Genomic DNA, 25,010 nt, shown 5'->3' on the forward strand with positions numbered 1-25,010 from the left:
TTCTTAACCATCACGGCCGGGGTTTCTCAAAGGAACTAGGGTTAAACCCTATTTTTCCGCTTAGGTCAACTTGTTGTAACCTTTTGAGTTGTAAATAACCTGTTTAAATGTTTATTTTGGGATCCCATGTACAAACTTAACATTTTAATGAAATGACTATTCTTTTTACCAAGATTTTTATCCCTAAGTCGTTAGTTACGTTTAGTTACATGTTTATGACCAAAAGACTCGTTTAGAGAGTCTAATACTATTTAAAATACATAGTGTAACGGTCTTGGCTATCTAGGGCGTTACAACCTTGATCAGATCGAAGTGTTTTAAGAGTCTTACCTAATTGCTTCTCAACTTCAACTTTGAATTCTTGAAACTCACCAAAGCTTTCAGATTTCCTAAGCATTAGATAAGTATGACCATATCTTGAGTAATCTTCAATGAAAGTGACGAAGTACTCATAACCACCTCTTGCTTGTACATTGATTGGACCATAGGCATCGCTGTGTACAAGCTCCAAAAGTTCTTTAGCTTTATTGTCTTTCACTGAGAAATGGTGTTTTGTCATTTTTCCTACTAGACAAGATTCACAAACTGGAAGAGTTCCAACTCTTAGTTCTCTCAAAGGTCCATCTTTTGTTAACCAGTTTATCCTATCTAGTCCTATATGACCAAGCCTAAGATGCCAAAGATATGTGTCATCCTCACTTGAAACTTTTTGTCTTTTTGTTTCCTTGCGGTTTTCGCTACTTTAAATAATTCTGAGTTATTTAGTGTTTGTTCAATAAATGAAAGCGTTAAAATCTGAATATTCATTTGCATGTCTAAAGAAAAATTAAGAATAATCAAATTATAAATAAAATATTTTAAAGTCAATACATGCAATAAAATTCAAAATTCTAAAAAGAAACAAACTTAAACATTGTTCAAACAACAATAAAGTTTTCTTTTAATAAAATCTAAAGAATAAAAGGACTTTCTTCAACTCTTTCTTGAACTAGACGCTTTCTCTCTCTTTTTCTGATCTTTTTGTCCCCGCTTGCAAGTTCTTCTTGATTGCCCAAGTTTCTGTAAAGAAGAACAAAAATATAATTAGTGGTTTCTAAATCAAAGATTCAGAATGATATGTTATAATCCACTATTAAGCTTAAGGTAAAGGCAAATCATATTTACCTTTTTCACGAATGTGGTCTTGTCTGTATATCCTCATAGACAGCATCCCACATATCACGAGCATATTCAATATCCTCGAACTTTTTCCTCAGCTTTTCTTCCATAGTGCTAAGAATATAAAATCTTGCCATGTGATTTTATCTCATCCAATCAGCATAATTTTCATGTTCCTCTTTCCTTGCATCCCATGAAGGCATAGGAGGAGGTCGTCTTTCATTAAAAATATGTTTTAGCTTTTTGGTCAGAAAAATGAATAAAGTTGAATTTATCCATCCTCCTTCATCCTCTTCAGTAAGTTTAACTTTGCTTATATGATCATCAATCATGTGATGCATGACCGGGAAAATAATGGGAAAGTAATTGGGTGACAACATTTTATGATTGAATTAAAATACAATAATATTACTATTTGAAAAATATAAATAATTTAGAAAGTAAATATGATGCATGAATGCAACAATTAAAACACATAATAAACATTTACTATTCCACGATAAAACTACCCAACAAATAAAGTGTCGCCCTTTGGGTCGGTCAAGTTAAATTCAAATAGTTTATAAGACAATCTTATCTTTATTATTTAAAACTCAAAATAACTCTTTACTTTCTCTTTTAAAAATAAAGTACAGTTGGTTTGGTCAAGATGCAATTATCTAGTGCAAAAGCTTATTTGCATCATTGTAAGTGTAATTCATTATTTCAGAATTCATGACTTAACTTAGAGAGTACCGCCTTAGGGTCGGTCAAGCCTAAAATGTCACTCCTTCCTATTTTCGTAAGAAGGCAACCTTGATATTAATATGTCTAGAAACCTTCCTTAGGGGGACAGAAACAAATCCGCCTCGAGGCCCTATTCATATCTCACGGTGTTGTACTAATAACGGAGACCATATATCACATTGAGATGTTCACATTCTCCCACTTACTATTTTAGAAATAATGTGTTTTATTAAACTAATCAATTAATTCCAAATTAATTACTAGTTTATTGATAACCTATGAATGTAATTAATTACAAAATACATTTAATTATAAAAGAATCAGTTTCTACAATTAATGTGTTCTAGATAATTACCCATTACATTCATCTAACTTTACTAAAAACACTTTTTTAATAAAGTTGGTTATCTTAAAGGCCTATAAAAACTATTTCTTTTATTATGGTGTGAGTTACCAAGTTTTAACTAATTTAATACTTAGTCGTTTACATGCAATTGATTTCTCCAAAAACAATTCACATAAACAGTTAGGACAATCCTAAATAATCATGTTTCTAAAAGATGCATGATTAATAAAAATTGCGTGGGGTTTCATGAATGGCATGATCATGTTATCAATATATCATTAATTAACATTTATTTAAATAAATACAATGAATAAATAAACAATAAATGATGAACAGAGTACTATTGAGATTTCTAAATTTACAACCTTTGGAAAAATAGAAATAAAATTTCAAAATAGCATTTAAGTTGTTTTCAAGACTCCAAGAATGTGTCTCCTCTCTTTTAGGCTTTCTTGCTAATCTTTAAGAATTTGTTAGGCTCAACTAATTAATTAGAAATTAACTTTCTAATTAATTTATTTAATTAAAACTAACTTTTAATTAAATAACAATTTTTGTCATATTTTTAATTTAGTTGAATTTAAATGATTAAATAATCAAATTCAAATAATTATTTAAACTTAAGATAAAATCTTAACCAACTAAAACATATTTTTTTTATATAATAAAAATAAAAAAAGATGATTAAATTTTAAATTATTATTTAAAATTTAATTAAATAAAAGATAATTGCACAAAATTAGGATCTAGCTTTGGGCACCAAGAGTGGTGCCCTAGGGTTAGGGACGGCGGCATGGTGAGCCAAGGGCTCGGTAGGGGCGGCGCAGGTGGCTGGGGAGCCACACGGCGCAAGGGTGTGGGCTGGCTATAGGTGCACAGTGAGCAGGTGCGCAGTGTCCAATGCTTGCATGCTAACAAGTCCCACGAATGACTTCCCGCGCCATCTCGTCTCGAGATTCATGGCCATGGTGTAACGACCCAACTTAATTCTAGACTTTGGACCATTAATAACTACTATACACAAACACTAATCTTAAGAAAACATACATATGAAATAACAATAACTTTATTATAAACTGTAAAGCAAAGGTTAAATACATGAAAATTCATTTAGGATATGGGATCCCATTGTTTTGAAAATATTAAAATAATCATAACTTTAAACCTTAAAATTCGTTACAAAACAAAGTGCGGAAAATACATGTAAAGCATAATTTTAAATGACTAGAAACAACTTCATCCTCGAATCGTTCACGCAGTCCACCGATTCCATTCTCCCTCAATACACATTCCCAAGCTGCCAAGAACCTTTCCGCTGCCAAAAATATTTTCCTGCACATATAAAACATAAAGGAATGAGCCTAATGCCCAGCAAGGAAAATCTACTACAAGCATGAAACATAATCATACATAAACTATGAACATATATCATATACTATAACACATATAATTCTAACCCATGTACATGGTGACTATTGGGGTTTGCTAACTAAGCAACTATAAGCTTCGTACTAAGATGAGGTTTGCTAGTTAAGCAACTATAAGCCCCAAAAACATAAAAGTGTTGGGGTTTTCTATATAGCAACAATAAGCCCTAAACATAAAAGTGATAGGGTTTGCTATATAACAACTATAAGCCCCAAACATACATATATCATAACACATAGTCATACTATAGCATAACACCTTTATATAAACATAGCACATATCACATAAGAACTACCCTATTTCCCTTACCAAAATACCAGGATGATGAGAACAAGGTCGGGATTTTGGAACACTCCTAAAAACCATTAATAGAGAGGTGAGTATTCTAAAAGAAAAGAGATGAAAAGAATAACCTAATCCATTGAGAAGATACTTACCAACAAGAACCTCAAGTTCAAAGAACTTAGATACCTAATCAAGAATAAAGAATACTGAGTTAGGATTTGAGTAGAGAGAAACTATACGAACTTAATGAAACAATACAAAAAGGAACTAAGAATAGGGATACCTTTGAAATTTCTATACCCGAACTACACTTTGAAACCAAAATACACTATGAACCTTACTTCCCAAGTGTTTAATAAGCTTATAATGATAAAGGTTATAACCCCAACCCAAGTATTTAATACTCTAAAGTAATCATAACAGCTTGTAGACTCTGAACTCAGCTTGAAGAATGAAGAAATGGCTGGGTACTAGGTCCTATTTATAGAGTTCAAGAATAAAAAGATCTTCATTTAGCTTGAATAAAATAATGGCTTTTTAATTGAAAAATATTTGAATAATCGTTCAGCAGAGGCTGAAGACTCGGTCAAAAAGATTCTGGACTTATCAAGAGGTTAAGGATTAAAATGAGCTCAATTTTCAAAATTATTCAAAAATATGCACTGCAGCCGATATATCGCCCATGCTAGGCGATATATCGCCTGGACTGATATTCCCGAGGCTCGTCGAAGTTGTCGTGCGAAGTGACGTGTTTTTTGTATCCCCGTGTGGCGATATATCGCCCACTAGAGCTGCGATATATCGGCATACGCTGAAATATTATACACGTAAATACACTTTTTCAGCCTATTTTGAATTGAGTAAACATCCTTGACTAAGTCCTTTAACGATTTTAAAGCTGCTAATAGACTCTAGGATTTTCAAATATTATGCTTAATAAAATATTCCTCAAAAATACTTAATTTTTCATTAAACATACATATGACAAGTGTTATTATCTTATTGGGTCTATCTAAACCTTATAGTATAATAAATATCATCTCCATAATCAGTCATATTAATCAAACCTTAGGTTATAATTAATATTCTTAAAATATAGGTTAAACTTATAAAATCTACAAGTGTTACTACGAGTGTCCAACTAAGTCCCGGCTTGAACCAAAATCCACAGTCATAAACATACTACAACTACTACTAGTTATTACTATTACTACTACTATCTAACTAGCTAAGTAAAGTTTTTGGACTCTACACATGGCACACCACACTGTCTCTCAGAGGTTTGGGCCACGTTCCATGCAAGCAGCATCCTAGAAAGCCAAGGAAACTGTACCCATAAACCTCTGGCAGCACACTTCGACGCATTACCAGGGCAGCCCAGTAATGTCCATGAGTACTCCTACTCATGGAAACATATGAGCCCCCTCGTGGTCCTCATATGCCCACCCTACTAGTCCTCCAAACTAGTAGTAGCTCACTAGACGCACCTGCACCGAGGGTGGTGGAGAGTTGACACCAGGTGCTCCCCCTACAAAGAGCCTTCTGAGCTTTTAGCCTTCTACCAGGAACATATATGATTTTTTGTTGGGAGGCATATTTGGCTCTCAGCTCACCAATTCTCAAAATCTCCTTAATCCAATCAGACCACTGCGTTCATTGACCCATGAATATGGGAACTACTAAGTCCTGTCCATTTCTGGGCAATATTGAAGATATTTACGAAAATGTCATTGTTGTACAAACTAGGCATCAGCATGCTCACCAACTTGCACCCTCGTGTGCGCCTCTGACTGAGCACCAACCTAGCTTGTAACATGCCCTCAAGGCCAGCATGTTACACGCAGGGCTGGGCTCAGACTGGGCGATGCATGCATCAGGGGAGCCTAGGGTTCGCGCGTGCGTAGGTGGCTGGAGCCTGGGCTTGTGTGCGCGTAGGTGGAGCTGCTGCAGGGCTCGGGCCATGTGCCTCCAAGGTGCATGGCTCGGATTTCTTTTTTATTTTTTTCTTTGTGTATAGATTTTTAAAATACATATTTCAAAAATAAATTAGAAAAAAATCACATGCCCTTTATGGCTTACACAAGATCTAGAAAATAAAATTCCTAACCCAATACCACCATATAATTAACAATCCATCATTCAACCATACATTCAATATACACATCAACATACATATAACAAATTCAAGAAACTCACACAACATTTAATATATATATATATATGTAGACTGCTCTGGTACAAATTGTTGGTATTAAAAGTGTAAATCAGAGATACGCAGCGGAAATGGGTTTTTAAAAATTTATTAATACTAGCCAGGATCATACATATATAAATATATTAAATCACATACACATAGATTAGAGATTATCTCTTGAAGCCTATCAAGTATTGATGGGTGTCGTATGCCGTACCAAACTTAATTATATTATTCCTTGTTGCTCACTAAATTATTAGTAAAGTGGCAGTAAAGGTTGAGCCCACGAGTACTATTATTCAATTTATCGTTCAAAATAAAAACAAGAATTAAATAGGGAATTTTGTTTCAAGATTTAATAACATAAAATAAAGTAATAAACAAAGAACAATGGATAATACAATTTTAGAAAACAGTTAAGAATTATTCTCCACATTCGACAATCAATCTATCAACAATGACAAATAATATTCCCTATTCCCAATTAAACTATCAACCCCGCAGATAACACTTAAGCACTCAATTATCCCAGTTTCCCTATTATAATTAATTAAAGGTAAGCACTCTTAATTAATCATTTTTACCAAGCAATAAACCCATAAAGCATGCGATCTATTTAACCTAGGAAAATCATAACATTCAATGGAAACAAGTTAATCTAGGCAACAAATTCATTAAGCATGCAATTCATTTAACCTAGGATCTATTCTTCATCACAATTAAAATACCTGTCACAATACCTAATTGCAATTTATCACTCTACCTAGAATCCTAAACTATTAGGTGAATTGCAATCCTAAGATGATAGTAGAACAATGCAAAACCCTAATTAGTGGCCATCTAAACAAGATTTTACAAGATTCATAGCATTCAAATAAAAAAAATAGAAGCAATTTAATTTAAGAGAATGGAAGGAATAAAATACATCAATGCATTCAAGATCTCATGTGTAGGGTTTTGAAATAACCCTCAACTACAAAGAAAATACTCCATAATCACACTCATATTCACAAACTTAAATGTTCAATGAAAATAAAGGAGTTTTGAGAAGAAAGAAAAATAGATTAAAGAATGTAGATGATGATGTCTTCTCTCCTCCTCTGTTGCTCTAGCCTCTAAAATTCGCAATCCAAAGTTATTATAAAAGTTAACCCTAACCCCTTTAATAGCCATTTCAAAAATACATTTAAAATTAAAAAATTAAGGAAAAAATTGATCGCCAGCTCTGGCCATTAGAACATGTATTTTCCAGAAAATCGGGCTCCAGTCATGGCCTGGGACATTGCTGGCCGCGGCTTGGGAAGTGGCTAGCTGCGACCATTGAAATTTTTTTTCTTCAGTTTTTTCGTTTTTCTTCAGCTGTAGCCATTAACAATTTTAACAATAACTTCCTCAATATAGCTCAAAATTGGACGATTCAAAACCCATGGAAAGCTAAGAAAAAGATCTAAAACTTGTATTTCAAGGAAGATTTCTAAAAGAGTATTGGAAATTTTTCAAAATCAAGTGTGAAGTTTCAAACTTGTAATTCCGAGCTTAACCATTGCTTGTAAAACATCTAAAATTCATTCTTTTTCATCCAAATGTCTTGAAAATCATAAAAAAAAAAAATCTAATCAAACATATATAAATAAATAATCAAGTGCATAATCATAGAAGAATAATGAATTAAAAATAGACAAATTTGATACTTATCAAGTATCCACGAATCTTTTTGTATAAATCAACGATATTTCAATCCAGATTCTGAAAGCTCACACATTATTCTTCAAGATCAATCCTCAAACACACAAGGACGTGTGAGGGCAAGTAGGATTCAAAATGTTGATTTAGGACTCTCTAGATGTACTCAACACATTAGAGAGGTTTGATTGAGAAGAGATGTATTGGATAGTTTTTCAGGTTTAGAAAAACTATCGCTTTCTTTTCAGAGAGAGAGTCTAACAGTCTATGAAAACCACTTCTTGAAAAGTATCGCTTCTTTTCAGGTTTATAAAGATAATTAACTAATTTAATTAATCTTTAATTTATTTAAAATAAAACTAATCAGTTATAACGTATTTATTTATTTAATTTAAATCATATTTAAAAAAGAATAATTAAATAAACAAATTATTTGAAATTCAAAATTCCAATCCCAAGGATAGTAAATCCCTGTGTGTGGCGCCACTCACTGTGCAATACAGTGAATGGCATGAGACACATTAGGGTTTTCCCTAATTTTCTCATTTGTTTATTTAATTAATATTTAAGACAATATATGTATCACAAAATAAATACCAGTTAATTCAAAATTAACTTTATCTTAAAATATCAGTTTTAAATAAATATATTAATCTCTCTTTCATATTAATCCAAACATAATTAATATTATTTTTAACTTATAGTTTTTCAAAATAAAAACTATATACTATAATTAATCAATTGCCCATAATTATCACATAATTATTTCCTTGCCCTAGAAAATTAATTCATTTGCAATTAAGTCATTCTCTCTACAAATCTTTCTTTTGACATCCTTACCCTTGACAGTGTAGGACAGAGGTGATCTGGGGACCATGGACCTATAATACGAAGCTCCAATAAACCAGATTATTAATTAAACTCTTTAATTTAATAATCTTATTTATTAATTCCATGATTACTCCACTATAAATATGGAATTGCACTCTAAGTATTTATAGAATTATATTTCCAGAGTTTTATCTTGTAGTCTATTGATATAATCAATAATATAGTTAAGTCCTCCATTTATTGGTTTGTTAATTAGAGTTGGTCAAGATTAATGTTTTACCCTTTCTAATTACCTCTTGATCCTTAAGTACCATTAATTCACTAGCGAATAATTAATCTATAATCATATTATAGATTTGAGTTCAATAACTATCCCGTTCCAGAATTAACCCTTAAGGGAACCAATATTCGATCCGTTAGGATAGTGTGGATTCCATTAATGTAAACCATGTTCCTAGCCATTCATGATATTGAATCTCCAAAACAAAAGTCATTATCCTCATTATTCTAAGAAACCTTAATGAGGGAATCAAAAGATCCAATAAACACAAACATGAGTTCAAGAATACTCAGGATTTAGACTGATCTATAAATGATCATCTATTGTGATAAGAATTAAATCTTTATGTCAAATGGCAAGTTTATATACAACACCTTTACTAAGATGTCTATCCACATCAGTAATCTGAATCTAGATTACTTGCATCTTGTATGCTTAGTAAACCGCACTAGTAACCATTCATTAAAGATTCCTTACTTTAATATGTTACTGACTATTTTATTCATTATATATGATCTCAATTCTCTCATACTAATACAAGATCATATTCTCATGAATGAATAATGAATTTTCTTGATATTATTATATAATTAATTCAAACAATAATTATAACATTCAAATATAATAAAATTGTACTTTTATTTAAATCAATAAAATGTCCTTACATGCTTTTAGGGCATTAATTCTAACAGGTTCCATCTACGAACAACTTCCATATGGGTTTGACAACCTGCGCCTCCTCGAGCCTCTCATGTGTTCCCGTGCGCTCGGCAATAAAATCCGCTAGTGCCTGTCCCTTTATGGATGTCCTCGGATGGTAAGTGATATCGAAGCTCGACCGCCCACTTAAGGAGTCTCTGGGAGGACTCTGGCTTCTGAAGAACCTGCCTTAAGGCCTAGTTAGTGATGACCTTGATAGGATGCGCCCGGAAGTAAGGCCTTAGCTTCCGAGAATCTACCATTAGGTAAAATGTTAGCTTCTCCATGAGCGGATACCTAAACTCAGGTTGAAGGAGTCTTTTGCTCACGTAATAGATATGGTGCTGGAGGCAGCCTTCTTCAGGGACCAATGTAGCACTTATGGCGTTCTCGGAGATAGCCATGTAGAGGAAAAGGGATTCCTCGTCTACGGGCTTCAAAAATATTGGGGGTTTGCCACGTGGGCATTCAACTGCTGGAATGTTGATTCACAATTGACTATCTGATGTCCTGGAGGACAACAACTCATACCCGAAGGTAACGTCGACTATCTGATTGATCTTTGGCAAAGGAAAGCAATCCTTTGTGCATACCTTGATGAGGTTGGAGAATTCGATACATGTCCTCCAGGTGTTGTTAGGCTTAGGCACCAGCATAGGGTTTTCCAACCACTTCGGGTATTGGGCTTCTCGAATAAAATCGTTTGCTAGAAACTTGTTGGCATCCACCTTGGTCAGGTCCATTGTCCTCCTCTTATGTTTCACTGGGGCAACATTTGGATCCACATTTAGGGCATTGTAGATAATGTTTGGGTCGATGTCCATCATGTCCGCGTGGGACTAGGAAACGGCATCTTGGTTCTCGCGGAGAAAGCTCACCAAAGCTTCTTGGACCTCCACCTTGAGGTTTTTCCCGACCTTATTTTTCCTTTCGGGGTTGGAGTCATTAAGGATGACTTCTTCAATTTCCTCCATGGGCTTGATAGCCCTTTCTTCTCCAACCCTGGGATCCAACTCGTTGGACTCCCTCTCTTCTTGAACAACTTGGACCTCCATCTCCTCGGGAGGAGGTTGCTCAGGGGCTACTGCTTTAACAACAATCACTGGATGTTTCAGCAACACTTTGTAACACTGGTGTGCCTCTTTGTAGTCTGCGCGGACAGTGCCCATTCCTGCCTCGGTGGGAAATTTCATGCACAAGTGGCGAATGGAAGTTACTGGTCCGAACTCCACCAGGGTCGGACGTCCCATGATGGGGTTGTAGGTGGAGGAACAGTCCACAACCACAAAAGTGTAATATTTGAAGGCCTGTCGAGGCATTTCTCCAAGTTTCACTGGCAGTTTGATCTGCCCCATCAGAATTAGACCTTCACCTGAGAGCTTGTAGAGTGTGGAGGTGCACGAGGAAAGGTCACTTGTGGTTAACCCAATCTTCTCGAATGCTAACTTGAACAGGATGTTCGCAGAACTCTCGTTGTTCGCCAGAATCCGAGCAACCATCTTATTGGAAATCTAGCTCTCGATCACCAAAGGATCGTGGTGGGGTAATTGCATTCTCTGAGCATCGTCCTTGGAGAAAGTGATGACTTGATCTGTCATCCGGGCCATCTGTGTTAAGAGCTGCGCTAATTCCGACACTTCATCATTATAGTTCAGGCCCTGCGCATAGCAATTCTACGAGCCCCTTGACGTGCCTCTAGAGATAGTCCCTACTCTCCCGTTCACCAGGGGAGGTCCATGGACTACTTGTTGTTGTGGTGCCACAGGCACTTGGCCTGGGGCTTGAGGAGGCGCCACCTGCTGCGAAGGCACAACTATGGTCAGAGCTTGGGTAGGGCATGCTCCGCTCCTGGCATACTGGTGAAGGTGTCCCAGTTTGATGAGATTCTCAATCTCATCCCTAAGTTTTCTGTACTCGTTATTGTGATGCGTAACGTCATTATGAAATTGATAGAACTTCGACGAGTCTCTTCCCTCTGATCCCTCTGGGTAGGTTGAGGCTTCCGGTAGTGGATCTGCTGTTCCGTGGCCAGGAAGATATTCTCTGGAGTGTCCACCAAATCAGTGTACTTGGAGTACTAAGGAATATATTCCTCCTCGGGAGCACCAGTTCTTTTTGGCTTCTTTCCCTTACCTTTTCCCCCGTGTTTGCTCTTGATAGGGGTCTCGCTGGGTGCTGTTAATTGGGATGGAGCAGTTGTTCCAGCACTGAAAAGCACTATATCCAGTGGGAGATGCTCCATAGTCAAATGGAGTGGCACTAAAACCAGCCGGTGGAGCAGCTGGGCTGTACTATGGTATGCTCATAACACTCACTTGCATGGGAGTGTATGGTGAGAATTGGGGTCCCAAGACCACGACATTTGGGACTATTGAAGTAGGGAAGGAAATTTGTCCTCTGAATGCTCTAATTTGGGCATCTTCCCAGTTGATATATTCTTGGGCTCGACGTATGAAGTCGTCGAGCCTGTGGTATCCTCTCCGCTGGAGGTCATCCCATAGCGGAGAACTGGCTCCAATGTCAGCTTGTAAGGCCATCAGTTGTTGGTTGTCATCGACCCTCTTGGTCCTTGCTGCTTCCTCTTTAAAGCACCTGATGTAAGCTTTAAGGGTCTCGAGAGGTCCCTGCTTTATATTGGCCAAAGTGTTGACCTCGAAATTCACCTACCGAGCAAGAATGAATTGTCTTTAGAAGGAGACGGAGAGATGTTTTCAGGAATGGATGGATCCTTGTCGGTACTTCTTAAACCACTCGTCCACTGGTCCCATCAAGGTCAATGGGAAGACGTGGCATTTGGTGTCCTCGGAGACGCGGTAGACCGATATCAATCAGTTGAACTTCGAGAGATGGTCGGTGGGATATGTTCCTCCACTGTATAGAGTGATGTTTAGCATCTTGAAGCCTTGAGGCAACGAGGCTTAAAAAATGTGTGGATCAGAAGGCTCCCTATCTTCATCCTCTGATTCGGAGTCATGGCCTTGTCTCCCGACCATCTTCAGCATTATCTTTTTTAAACTCTCTAATTCTGCACGGAGAGGGTCGTAATATTGGTTGGCACTCTATGCCAGATGTTCTCTCCTCCAAGAATTAAAATTGTCTCAAAGGTCTGGTTGTTGTCTTCTCTCGGGGTAGTCCTCTGGAGCTACTCTATTCCCGCGAGCGTTCAGATCATCTCGTAGGTCGGGCTGTACGCAGTGGTGACCATCGTCCTCGGGGCATCCCACTTCTGTTCCCCCTTCGAAATCTACGTATTCATTATTAACTGATACGCTAATTCCTTGTCCTCAGTTGGCGAAGACGTTTCTCCTGTTTGCCCCTTGACTAGGGTTCCTTTGAGGTTGGCGAGGTACTGTCGGAACACCACCTCCAGGCCTGACACGGTCTAACGCAACACGCCTTGGTGGAAGGCCCTGGCTCCCCGGATGCCAGCGTCTTGGCGGTGTCCTCGGGCACCGTGACCCCGTGGGTCGTTGGCCCTTCTCGGGACCTGAATGGGATCGGAGGCCCAACGAGTCCTCTTTATCTTCTAAGAGGGCTCCTCTTCAACTTTCCCTTTGCCACGATCTTGAGGCGCAGGTGGTGCTCCAGCTCCAGCTGGGTGCACAGGTGGCACACCAGCTGGTGGATCTTACGCCACGTCAGTGGGGTGCTCGGGAGGCATGCCCACTGGTGGAGCAAGTGACACTCCAACTGGGTGCATGGGTGGCACACCAGCTGGCTTCCTAGGTGATACTTCACCAAGAGGGTCCACTTGCAGCCCTTGAGCTGCCAAAGTGGCCTTCATGGCGTTAACCACATCTTGTAAGGCGAGGATATTCCCCTCCTGGGCCTTAATTTTTTGTTGTGGTGAGGCAATTTGACCCTTGAAGGCCATCACTTCCGGTGGCTCCTCCGTGTCAAATTACTAACAATAGTCACTCTCATAATAATCGATGTCATACTCGGCGCCTGTGTCGTAGCCGTCGTCCTGGACCACCTCCGGGTTAGCTAGTGGAGGTGGTCGGCTGGTTTCTCCTCCCTCAGCGACGGTGGGAGGAGCAATGTCGTCAATAGCGTTACTTCTAGTAGTCACCATGGCTGAATCTTCAAAGCTTTCTTCAAGCTCTCTATGAAAGCACCAAAATGTTGACTGCTTTTTTTTTTATCAACTAATTACTAAAGCTTAAAGAAAATGCAAGAAGAAACACACATATTTTATGTGGTTCAGGTTATTAATTAACCATAGTCCATGAGTCACTTGTATTAGGATTTGAGGAAGCTTGAGGGTTTCATGCTTCAATGGAGTTCAGATAGCTTTTAGCAATTCTCTGAATACAAAAACTGGGAATCATTTACAATGTGTGCCCTAACTCTATTTATAGATGGCTAAGGGAAACTAATTCCCTTAATGAGAATTTATTACAAAACATTCTCACTTAATGGGATATAAATGTTATTAAATACACATTCTCATAATTAAGGAGGTGGTGGCCCCATGCATATCACACGGGGCCCATTTACAAGGTTACAACCCACAAATTTTTGGGGCAACACATTTCTGACACTGCCAGGGGGTAGCTGCATGTTTTCCAATGTCAGGCGATGTAGTGAGACATCCTGCTTGTCACTTGTACGAACTCAACACCACAACTCGAGGGAATAGTAACATGTCAGACGGTTGCTTATGGTCCAGGGTCGCTGTGCTTGACACCCAGGTCCAGAGAATGCTTCTCGCACACTTGAAGGACTTGGTTGGAGAAGACAAGGAATAAATCATAGGTGTGGTCCTCGAGGCATAATGTAACGACCCAAATTCGTTAATAAGGCTTAAGGGCCTTGATTAGTGTGCCTGGAGGGCATAATGGGAATTATGTGTGACATTAATGATTAAGATGCATGATTATGGTTTAAAGCATGTGTATATGACTATTTGAATATCTGAGATGCATGACTATGTGTATTAGTATGCATGTAGGCCCTGATTAGGTTAGAAGGGCATAATCGTAATTTTGGCCATTATGGGCATAACTATATTGATATATGTGATAATTGTCGAGACCACATTATTATGTGGATATATCTGTGATCTGTGACTCGAGACGATCCTAGTGAGCAGATTAGCGAAAAAAGTCATGGCGGGGATTTATACCCGGCTCGGGGTGAGCCTAGGGATATAAATGGGAATTTAGTGAGTATATTGGGGTCTATTTTGACATCAAGGAATATAATTGGTGATTAGTTGGGTATCGGGAATTAAGCGGTAAATATTGGCGACACTCGAGGAATTAGCGAGAATTGGGTAAAATGACTAAAATGCCCTTAAGTGGATTAAAGGGTTAGAAATAAAGGGGAGGGCATTAAGGTCATTTGGCTTTCTAAAGATGGAAATTACTGAGGCTTTATGTTAGTGGAAATTTTAGAGAAGTGTAGAAGTCTGAGAGAGAGAAAAGAAGGAAAAGGAAGAAAAAGAAGGGGAGAAAACAGAGAGAGTTTTCTAAGGTCGGTTTATGCTTCCTTCATCAGTTTCTTGAGGATTTTTGGAGCAAAGTTCAAAGGAGAGCTGGGTTAGGCTGAGCATCAAGGATCCTAAGCTAGGTTTGAGGAATTGGCAGAGGTTTAGCAAGAACTCACCAACACTTGACGTAAAATTCTGTAAGTTCCTTCAGTTCTGGTTTTGGTGTTTAGCAAAGATATCTAAGCTGTGTTGATGGGGAATTCTAGGGAAGTTGGAGCCAAGGGTTGAGGAAAAGCAAGCCAAGGAGGTCTAGAGACAACTTGAGGTTGAAGTTCCATCAAAGGTATAAATTCTAAGCTTTAACTCTGATGTTTAACTGGTTTCTGTTGAGTTTTGATGTCTGGAAGTGGCTGTGGTGAATTTTGAGTTTGGGGATGCATGTGCTTAAGTTCTAGGTATTTGGGGTGCTTGGGATGAGTGGAGTATATCCATAAGGTTGTTTTTGAGTTTGGTGAAGGTTTGGAGAAGTTTTGGTTGAGTTTGGCTTGAGGGAATCGCTAGAGGGAAAACTGAAGTGGTGTCTGTCTGTGACTAGCGCTACATCGCTAGCCTTTGGGCGCTGTAGCGCTAAGCCTTGCATGTTGAGGGGATTTTGCTTTTGTTTGTAGCGCTGTAGCGCCCTCCTAAGAGCGCTATAGCGCTGCCCTACTTTCAGAAAGGGATTTTAGGGTTATTTGCAAGGGTTTTTGACCAAGGGTTTGGGGTTTGATTCCACCACCTTGTTTGGTGGAACTAGGACTTCCCGGGGGCTTGGGATTGGCCCCGAGGCTAGGTTTTGGACTTGAGGTTTGATGATGACTTTGGCCTATGGTTGTGTATAGGTGAGCGCTAGGGCTCGAGAGGGATCGTGCTCAAGGAGTCAAGTGATCAGAGCTAGCAAATCGAAAGGTAAGAAAACTGCACCCGGTTATATGTTTGCGATGGGACTAAGTGCTCCCGATATTGTATTATGTCAATGATGGTATTACGCCATGGGACATGTGATAACGGCCTAAGGGTGCCGTACACTATATTTGCGCACAGGGCGCGGCTCGGCCACTGGTAGCCGAGGACAACTTAGTATTCACTGAGCTCGGTTTAAGCGGGCCGGAGTCAGTGGGGTAACGGAGGGAGCGGCCTGAGGGCGCTAGCCCTAGTTATCATTTGTGAACTGATATATGATATGAGTTGATATGTTTAGTATGTTGAATACTTAATTATACTGAATGATTATATGGTTGAGAATATGTGATGCAATATGAGATATTGGTTTGTCTGCTGATTGCTTATGCTCTGTTGTTGTGTTTTCTTGCTGGGCATTGGCTCACGGGTGCTATGTGGTGCAGGTAAAGGCAAGGGCAAGCTGGACCAACCCTGAGATGGAGAGCTGCGCGGTTGAATGTACATAGCCAGCTGTTCGATCACCATGGTCGAGGAGTGGATCAGGACAGAGATTGCCTAACTGTCTGTTTTGCCTTAATATGGCTTGATGTTATACTTAAACCTTATGACTTTTGTAAACGGTCTTTAAACTTATTATTTTTAGGATCCCGTGTAAACAGACAATGTCTCTTAATGAAAAATGTGGCTTTTGTGACTAAAACATTTTAACCCTAGTTCCTTTATAGTTTCAATAGCACGTTTTTAATTAAAAGACTTGATTAGCAAGTCCAGCACTTTATAAACACACAGTGTAACGGTCTTGGTTATTCAGGACGTTACACATAGTCCGCCTTAAGACAACTTTCTTCGGGAGCGATGCATGATCATGATGGATGGGCTTGCCTTTCGAGGAGCTATGGACGAGCTCATCAGGACTTTATTAAGGTCCGTGAAGCTTGAATACTCTCTAAATAGTGTCATGTGTCATCTAGCAAAAACTCTTACAATACTCACCATTTTGGAAGCATTTATAATTACCTTGTCATAAAGTAATCTTATTTACATTGTATTAACTTTCCAAAGGCTTAAACAAAGAAAACTCTCTTCCCAAACATGGGAATGTAGAAGATTACTATTCCCATGCAAGGATTACTCCAATCCAAAGAGCCCCTGATAGATTTTCTTCTTTCTTCCATTGTGGTTCACTTAACATTGAGGCAGAGACGTGCGTGGTAGTGGACGTGCTTTTTATTCTATACAGGCGTGGCATTGGAAAGAAACGAAAGCAGAAAATAAAATCTTTGGAAGAGAGGAAAATGGCGACAGTGGGTGGAATCAATGAAGTTGATGGAAGGCAGAACAGTCTCAAGATCGAAACCCTTGCTCGTTTTGCTGTCGATGAGCACAATAAGAAACAGGTCTCGATCCTCATTACCCTTTCGATTTCAATTTTTTCAGTTTTTTTATTGAGATAGATCGATGACCGATCGTTGTGCAAAGGAAAGGAACAGAGGCTGATTTATTTATATTGGGATCCAGAATTCGCTTCTGCAATTGAAGAAGGTGGTGAACACGAAGCAACAGCTGGTTGCTGGTCCGCTCCATCATATTACATTGGAGGCTGTGGATGGGGATAAGAAGAAAGTTTACGAAGCCAAGGTATGGGAGAAGCCATGGATGAATTTTAAGGAGCTCCAGGAATTCAAACTTATTGGCGATGCTCCTTCTGGATCATCCGCTTAATTCTCAGCAATATGGTAAGCTATTTAAATATTGGATTTCTTTTTAATGTATATATGTATATATAAATACATGAATATGAATAAAACTGTTTTTGCACTTACTCTTATTGCCATTATTGTAATATTGAATAGTTTCTTTTAGACAATTTCTATCGTAAAATTCAACTGCAATTGAGTTGTTCAGATTTTAAACCTAAAGCAAACCGTGGTCCTGATCACTTAACCAATGTTTGCATGTTAGTATTTGATTAAGTTTCATGAAATTTACATCATTAGACTTGGTCACTTAGTAGTTGACATGTTATTATCATTATATATAAGAAAAATTATGTATAATAATTATTATCTTGTATATATAATCAGTTAGTATGTTAGAAAAGTAATGGTCTGATCTCAGAAATCAGTGGATTACGGTAACGGAACATTATTTAGACAAAAACTAAGGTGTTTTCTATCTTGCCATTTTGTGTACCCTTGCTTAATAATCTATTAGCCATACACCACTTGAGCTAGCCTCCAAGTAATTGGGTGAGTGCATGTGAGTAAGAGGTCTGGGGTTTGAGCCCAGTTGGGACTAACAGTTCCTTCTAAAAATAAGATCAATCTACTATCATGTGACTTTTCCCCTTAAATGATTTTGGAATGTATTTATTGGAAGGAGTTAATATCTCATGTGCATTACATGCTATCAGAAATTTCCAGTGTGTAATTTTAAATTGTAGTACCAGTACATACAATTCTAATGTGAATTTTTAGTTTTTATTAATAATGTTTCAACATATGCGTCAAATAATTTGTTTCCATTACTATAATAGACTACACTACCATTATTTGTCAATTAACAAATTAACTGTCTGTACCATCATTTGGTACGTTAAACTCTGGGACTGTAGTTGGCGACTCTAGGATTAAAATGTGTGTGAGATGGAAAGATTCCAGCTGAGTAAAATTCAACCTTTTAGGAAAATAAACTCATTTATAAGGTGGCAGAGAAGGAATAGATTAAAGCCAAATATATGTATATATATATATCGTGTCTAAACATTGTTCTTAATATCACTATTTGTTTAAAGAAATGGTAGTGCAAAAGTGTTGACGTGTGATGGGTTTGGGATGAATGAATTTGAGGTAAGGTATATGAGAAAAGTTCGTTTGGAGGCTGGACTAATTTTGGAGAATAAGATTCGTTCATTTGTGTCATGCAGAGTTCTTTAATGTTAAAGTTCTACCTCGTTATGATTTTATACATTTTTATATTCGTGCATCCTGCACTACCCTAGTGAGTTGTGTGTTTTTAGTTGATAATAGCAATTAATCTATTTTATTACCTTGTCAAGGGTTAGAATAATTGGTTTCTGACTAGTTTAAACATTCGAATTTCTTGACTGAATGCATCAGTTGCGAAGACACCAGATTACGTAATGTGCGTGTTGTTTGAGGGCCATGCATTGATTCAATATTATTGCTAAATTATGAACTCGTTTTATTGCTAAATTTTCGTTAATATAATACTCAGCACTGTTAGAATGTTGCATTGATTATTATTGCTAAATTATGAACAAAGTAGATTGGGTGCATGGTAAGAAGCATCAGTCTCATCTCAAAATCACTCAAAATCAATTCAAAATCAATTGGTGATAAGTAGAGTATCTCATGTTTTTATGTATTGTTTAATGTACCCTCACACTTTTCATGTGAGATATTTTCACTAACAACCACTAATGATTTTTGCTTTCGAATTTCAGGTGACCGGGGATATGTTTTATATGAATCGGTATGCTTGGTCACAAGTCTAACCCGGGTATATGTTTTGTATGGATCGGTATGCCTGGTCGCAAGTCTAACTTTAAGTCTATCATATCATAAGTATGTTGCATGCTATCCAATAGAATCAAATCGTCCTCAAAATCTAATATTTATCACTTTATTATGTAGAACATGTGGATAACTGTTCTTAATCTACTGCTACTCTGTTAGAAACATTGATTAAATAGTTACAATCTATGGAGGCAGACCAGACCTATATAATATCACTTTTGAATCAAATTTCCACATGACTGTTATGTTTGTGACCTCTTCAATCTATATGACCGGTATAGGATGCGCTCATTACGGTATTTGGGGTAAAATTTCTTACAAGGTGAATTTTCCTAGGATTGAACCACAGTATTCTTTTTTTTCTTTCTTCAATGAAATGGAATAATAACCAGAATAACCCCTTAAAAATAATAGTAATTTTTAGAAAAAAAAAATCTAAATCTAAATAATAATATTAACATTTAATGATACAGTATATGTTTATTTTTTAATCTTCATTTTATTTAAATTCATATTTGAAATACGTTTTCACTAGTATATGATTTAGTTATGAACTTAAACGTGTAGCACTTTAAAAAAAATTATTAAACATGTGAAAAATTGTAATATTTACAAACTCAATGAATTGTGTAATTTGGCAACGGATGCTTATGCTATTATCTCAAGAATTTTATATGCAAATCTCTAAACCAGCGTAACGTGACCACTTTTTTATTGTAGATCTAACAGGTCAACTCTCGCACCCTTGATTTGAATGAACGAGACAATAATTCCTTCATAACTCGGCTTTTCAGTAATAAAAATTTGCAATAGCCAATAGATAGATATTAGGCACATGAGAAAAACTGGGGTTGACAGCTCTCTAGTAAGGTGAAAAGCTGAACATCTAGAAATCCACGCACACCATAGAGCACCAGACAGGTCAATTTTGTTGCTTAAGGTTGAAAACAGTCTCACAGAAAAATTAAACAATGTGGTCTCTTTATTGATCTTTCCTTTGCAACGCGGCAAATATATACTACCAACTTTCAAAGAAACCAAAATGAAAGAATTCCTCTATTCCTAAGATTAACTAAAATTAATCAATTCATCTTTCTTTCATCTACCTTCTCCTAAACATCTGTCATAACAAAGTCACCCCTACATCTTTTTTAACTTTTGTCTACTATGATCCTACCTCCTCTTAACTATGCATTCAAAAGATGACTATTGCCTATAATGATGGAATCAACCAATCGCTCTAGCACCTGAGCCTTAACTATTCAGCAGTTGGTTAACTTTCTTCATCATAATCTTCGTCATCTTCATCCATCCTCCTATTTAAGCTGGCAAGTTGACTGGGATCAATGGCCATCTTTTCCACGTCTTCCAAGGACCAACCAGGGTGTTCCTCGTGCTTCATTTCGGGAATGATCTGTGCAGATATACCAGTATGAACAGGGGATGGAACATGTGCAAGAACAGGAACAGGAGCTGGGGTCAACACAGTTGTCAAGTTCTCAGTCTCATTCAGGTCCACATTCAGGTCAAAGTTTCGGAGTGGTGCTTCGGTTTTGTTTTCATCACATGCAATATTCTCCTTAGGTCCTTCAGGATCTGCTCTATCATTATCTAGAATTTCAAGGGTTGGATCAATATTGCCATTGTACTTGAAATCGTCTGGATCATCTTCATACTTGTCATGATGTGATGCCTCCCTGTCTGTAACTCGAATACCTCGTCCACGCCCTCTACCTCTGCCCCTACCTCTTCCTCTGCCACCACTATGATGACCAACTTCATGCTGAAAACAACAACAATAATAATAAATAGTCAGTGCATATAATATAACAGTAAATCATCCCATAGTGGTCACATGAGTAGGAAAAATTACTTGTGCAGTTTTTAAGGGCCAATGACAGTAATCTGAAGTAAATAAAACTAGCAGAGGTCGATTTCAATGAAAAATAACTTGGGAAGTATACGAGTTTCAAAGAGTAAATGGTTGGACTAAGAGCACCAAAAGTTTAGGAAAACTATATCTTCTGCCCTCCGGGATTAAACAAGACAAGGGTAACTTATACAGTATTTTAGTTTAGTCTTCCACCTTTTGAATGGGACTAGAGAGTCAAGTCATGAATAAAAATAAATAAATCAATAAATCTTTGAAAGACAACCATCAAAGTTCATTAGACAGCAACAAGACATCCTTGAATTCCTAAGCCTGAGATTGTCTACAATGGGATTGACTATGATAACCTTGAGTACAAAATACAGTTTCAGAAATTACCATTTTACTCTTCTTGAATTCCTCATCACTATCATTGTCTTCAGTATCTACAACTTTCCTGAAAAAACAGAAGAATTAAAACAATCAAAATAAAAATAAAATCCATTTCATAGCTGCTGGACCCACTACTCTAAAGAAAAGTTGCATATTTCACTAACCTTCTCTTTGCAACCGATCGTTCCTCACCAGCAGTATCAGACCCACCCAAATCAGGAACTTTACTGACAATATCCTTCAGGAAATCAAAAACATTAAACGAGTGCACACACTGTTTTCTGCATGATCAAAAACCAATTTAAAGCACACGTGCATGTCAGTGTATCAGGCAAAAATGCAGGAAAGCGATGCAAACTTTATGGACACAAAACATGCATTTCATGTGTCAAAAGGCAAACCAGATATCAAGGGTAAGATAATTATTCACTCACAAATGCAGAGAATTCACGGTCTTTGCACCTTTCTGCAGAGTTATCTCGTATGTCTGATCGCAAAGATCTTGTAGAAATAGCTCCAAAGCTTTAGCTGCATTGTGTAATATAGAGGGCCGTAATTAGCTAACAAATAGCAACATGTTATCATACTTAAAAGGATAAATGAGATCATTGAAACTGAAAATGTATTGCTATATGTTAAAAGAGTATTACAATAAACACTACTTACATACTAAAAGAGGTACAGCCATAGCGATCTTTCCAACATCCTCATCTGCTTGCATAATCTTCTTGATCCTAGCCTGTAAAATGATTGATTGCAATACTATGGAGTCAAATTATACAGATTAACAGGTACATGATTCACGTCTAGGAGCTAATCTTAACAATTAGCAGAGCCACATTTTCTTGGACCAAATTTTATAATAAAATTATTCAGTTGCATTAGCAAACGAGAAAGGAAAACAAAAACAGTAATTCTATAATTCAAGCTGCCACGCCTGTGTCTAATAAAACACAAAACAGGGTAGCTGGTGGCAGAAACAGCCATATGGAGTTGGGTTGGTTCTACAATGCACAAGAGGTTTGTAAGTGAATATGTTCTTATCTCTATATATAAAATTCATCGACTCCTGAAGAAGAAAGATTGAAAGATACACCCCCATACACTGCATAAACTAAGATGACTAATAATGGTTTTGGCAAGTTACACCTATATACTATACAATCTTTGAGATATTAATTGAATAAATGTTTCATGGACTTGAACTAGACGAACTTTGCAGATATACTACAGCTAGGACACAAAATTGTAAGCATATATGTGTGTGTGTGTGCATGTGGACAAAAAATTGTAATTGCATGTATGTGTCTGTGTGATACAACTAGACACAAAATTGTAAGCACACGTGTGTTGACATGTCACACTCACATGTGTGTGTCTTCAAATAAATTAGCCGTGTAAAGATGCAAGAAGGAATGCATGATGTACTTGTTGAACACGTGTGGACAGATGATGAGAATAAATATTAAATCAATTTGTTACTAGTTGCTACAGAAAGAAAAAAAAAGAACACAAGGAACCAAATTGAGAAACAACACAAATAACTCATCAGGAGAACATATGAAATGAAAGAATATTTCTCTTATAGGAAAAGGCAAAATGATCAAACAACTTGTAGGAAACATTTTGCACACTTTCTTAAGACCAAAGACATAGAATATCAAATAATAATTAGAAGAAAAAAAGCGGCCACAAATTTACTTTCCACTCAAATATATAAAGCAATATTTATTAGTCAAAGAAAAATATAACAAACAGGAATAATGGTTTAGAAAAGGCATCCCAAAAAAAAATTCCAAAGAGCACAAGATAGCTAAAACCCAGGAAAAAAAAAAGCACCGTCACCATGGTTACAGAGTGCTCATAATAAGCTTCATAAACTTGCACAATCAAATTGTCACAAACATAGCAAACTTCTTATAAAGTTGAATCTCTCTAAATAAGAAAAGCAGCTTAAAAGTGGGCAACTCTAAAAAGGGGTTGGTTGAGTAGTCAAGTCACATCGGCTGGGCTTCAAATTCAATTATCAGGGTCCCCCTACTTGCCACGATATATTATAACCATATGTTTATTGCTCTATAATCTCTAAACATTACAGGTTACAAATTAGGGGTCTCAATGTAACAAAACGAAAATAAAAGGTGGACTTAAAAAAGGCAGCCCAAATAAATATATTCATAATTTTTTACACAGAAGAAGATTGTACCAACTAACAACAGGCAGACTCTACTTTAAGAAAGCCGCAAAACTACAGGCTTTAGAAGTTGACAAGCCATCAAATCAAAAAGCCCTTCCAAGTAACATACTGTTAACCTCATACACCACTACAAACTTATCAGACTCCAAAAGGGATTTCCTAAAAACTTGAAATAATAATAACAAAAATCTTTTCCGCTTGTTTTCACTCATTGAAAAACCAGTTACCGAGATATCCATAAGAGACGATACAATATAAGAAATACTTTAATAGGAAAAAGACGAATTTACTTACGGCTGGAAAACGGGTATCTAGCTTCTTCCTCATGTTGGCTAACTCTGACCATGAAACGGCTGAAAACAAAAACCCTAATAACCAACGTCGTCCTCGCCGTAGCACTGAAAAACTCACAGAACACGTATGTACACAGACGTGCATATAAGGAAGACGAATATACGGGGAGAGAGAATTCACAGTGCGCTCAAGTTTTTTTATTTTTTGGTTTATTTCCTAAAAACCGATGTTTCGAAAGACGACCAAGTGACCAACCCACCTAGCTAGAGACGTGCCACGAACGACAGTTCTTTTCCACTCTCTCTCTCACTTTTTTTTCCCTTGTTGTTTCTTCTCTATTTGTTGCCTGTTTATTATTATTATTCGAATATTATATAATTTATATTTTCCTTTCTGAGCTGAGACACTTGGGAGATCTCCCTTTCTCCATCCCTTGCTACTGTCGTTTCCGTTTTTTTATCTTCCTTTGACTTCGCTACCAACTTCTATACATGAAATTTTGCTTTCTCTAACGACACCTATCAACCTATCACATGGAATTCCTTGCATAAAAAATTGCCTAGTTTCACAACCAATTTTGTTGGGATCCTTGAGGAATTAAAAATTATATGATTATTATTAAATTGTTTTTAATTTGTAAACTACATGTTTAGTTGTGGATAAGAGTATTATATTAGATTCTTTTAAATAAGATTATATAACACAAGAATC

The 25,010-nt window shown here is 37.1% G+C and overlaps 2 protein-coding genes across 2 annotated transcripts; one reads left to right on the forward strand and one right to left on the reverse strand.

The window, feature by feature from the left end:
- The first annotated feature begins 17,050 nt into the window (after window positions 1–17,050).
- On the forward strand, window positions 17,051–19,781 carry LOC133789984 (cysteine proteinase inhibitor-like). Its single transcript, XM_062227612.1, has 3 exons — window positions 17,051–17,403; window positions 17,525–17,742; window positions 19,473–19,781. The coding sequence occupies exons 1-2, from the start codon at window positions 17,302–17,304 to the stop codon at window positions 17,726–17,728; spliced, it is 306 nt and encodes a 101-aa protein (XP_062083596.1). The 5' UTR covers window positions 17,051–17,301; the 3' UTR covers window positions 17,729–17,742; window positions 19,473–19,781.
- A 672-nt stretch (window positions 19,782–20,453) lies between these two features.
- LOC133788777 (uncharacterized) lies at window positions 20,454–24,633 on the reverse strand. Its single transcript, XM_062226373.1, has 6 exons — window positions 24,300–24,633; window positions 22,475–22,547; window positions 22,243–22,336; window positions 21,973–22,089; window positions 21,815–21,872; window positions 20,454–21,328 (listed from the first exon to the last, which is right to left on the reverse strand). Exons 1-6 carry the CDS (start codon window positions 24,441–24,443, stop codon window positions 20,819–20,821), a joined length of 996 nt encoding a protein of 331 aa, XP_062082357.1. The 5' UTR covers window positions 24,444–24,633; the 3' UTR covers window positions 20,454–20,818.
- Window positions 24,634–25,010: the final 377 nt, after the last annotated feature.

Source organism: Humulus lupulus, chromosome 7 (genome assembly GCF_963169125.1).
Source record: "Humulus lupulus chromosome 7, drHumLupu1.1, whole genome shotgun sequence".
NCBI lineage: Eukaryota > Viridiplantae > Streptophyta > Magnoliopsida > Rosales > Cannabaceae > Humulus > Humulus lupulus.

What these genes read in the sequence shown, in the direction of transcription:
- LOC133789984 (XM_062227612.1), top strand. Translation starts at nt 17,302, where the DNA reads ATGGCGACAGTGGGTGGAATCAATGAAGTTGATGGAAGGCAGAACAGT. An exon ending in ATGAGCACAATAAGAAACAG is followed by an intron (nt 17,404 to 17,524) that starts GTCTCGATCCTC and finishes ATTGGGATCCAG; the next exon opens with AATTCGCTTCTGCAATTGAA.
- LOC133788777 (XM_062226373.1), bottom strand. Translation starts at nt 24,443, where the DNA reads ATGCACGTCTGTGTACATACGTGTTCTGTGAGTTTTTCAGTGCTACGG. An exon ending in TAGATACCCGTTTTCCAGCC is followed by an intron (nt 22,548 to 24,299) that starts GTAAGTAAATTC and finishes ATCATTTTACAG; the next exon opens with GCTAGGATCAAGAAGATTAT. An exon ending in AATTCAAGAAGAGTAAAATG is followed by an intron (nt 21,329 to 21,814) that starts GTAATTTCTGAA and finishes TGTTGTTTTCAG; the next exon opens with CATGAAGTTGGTCATCATAG.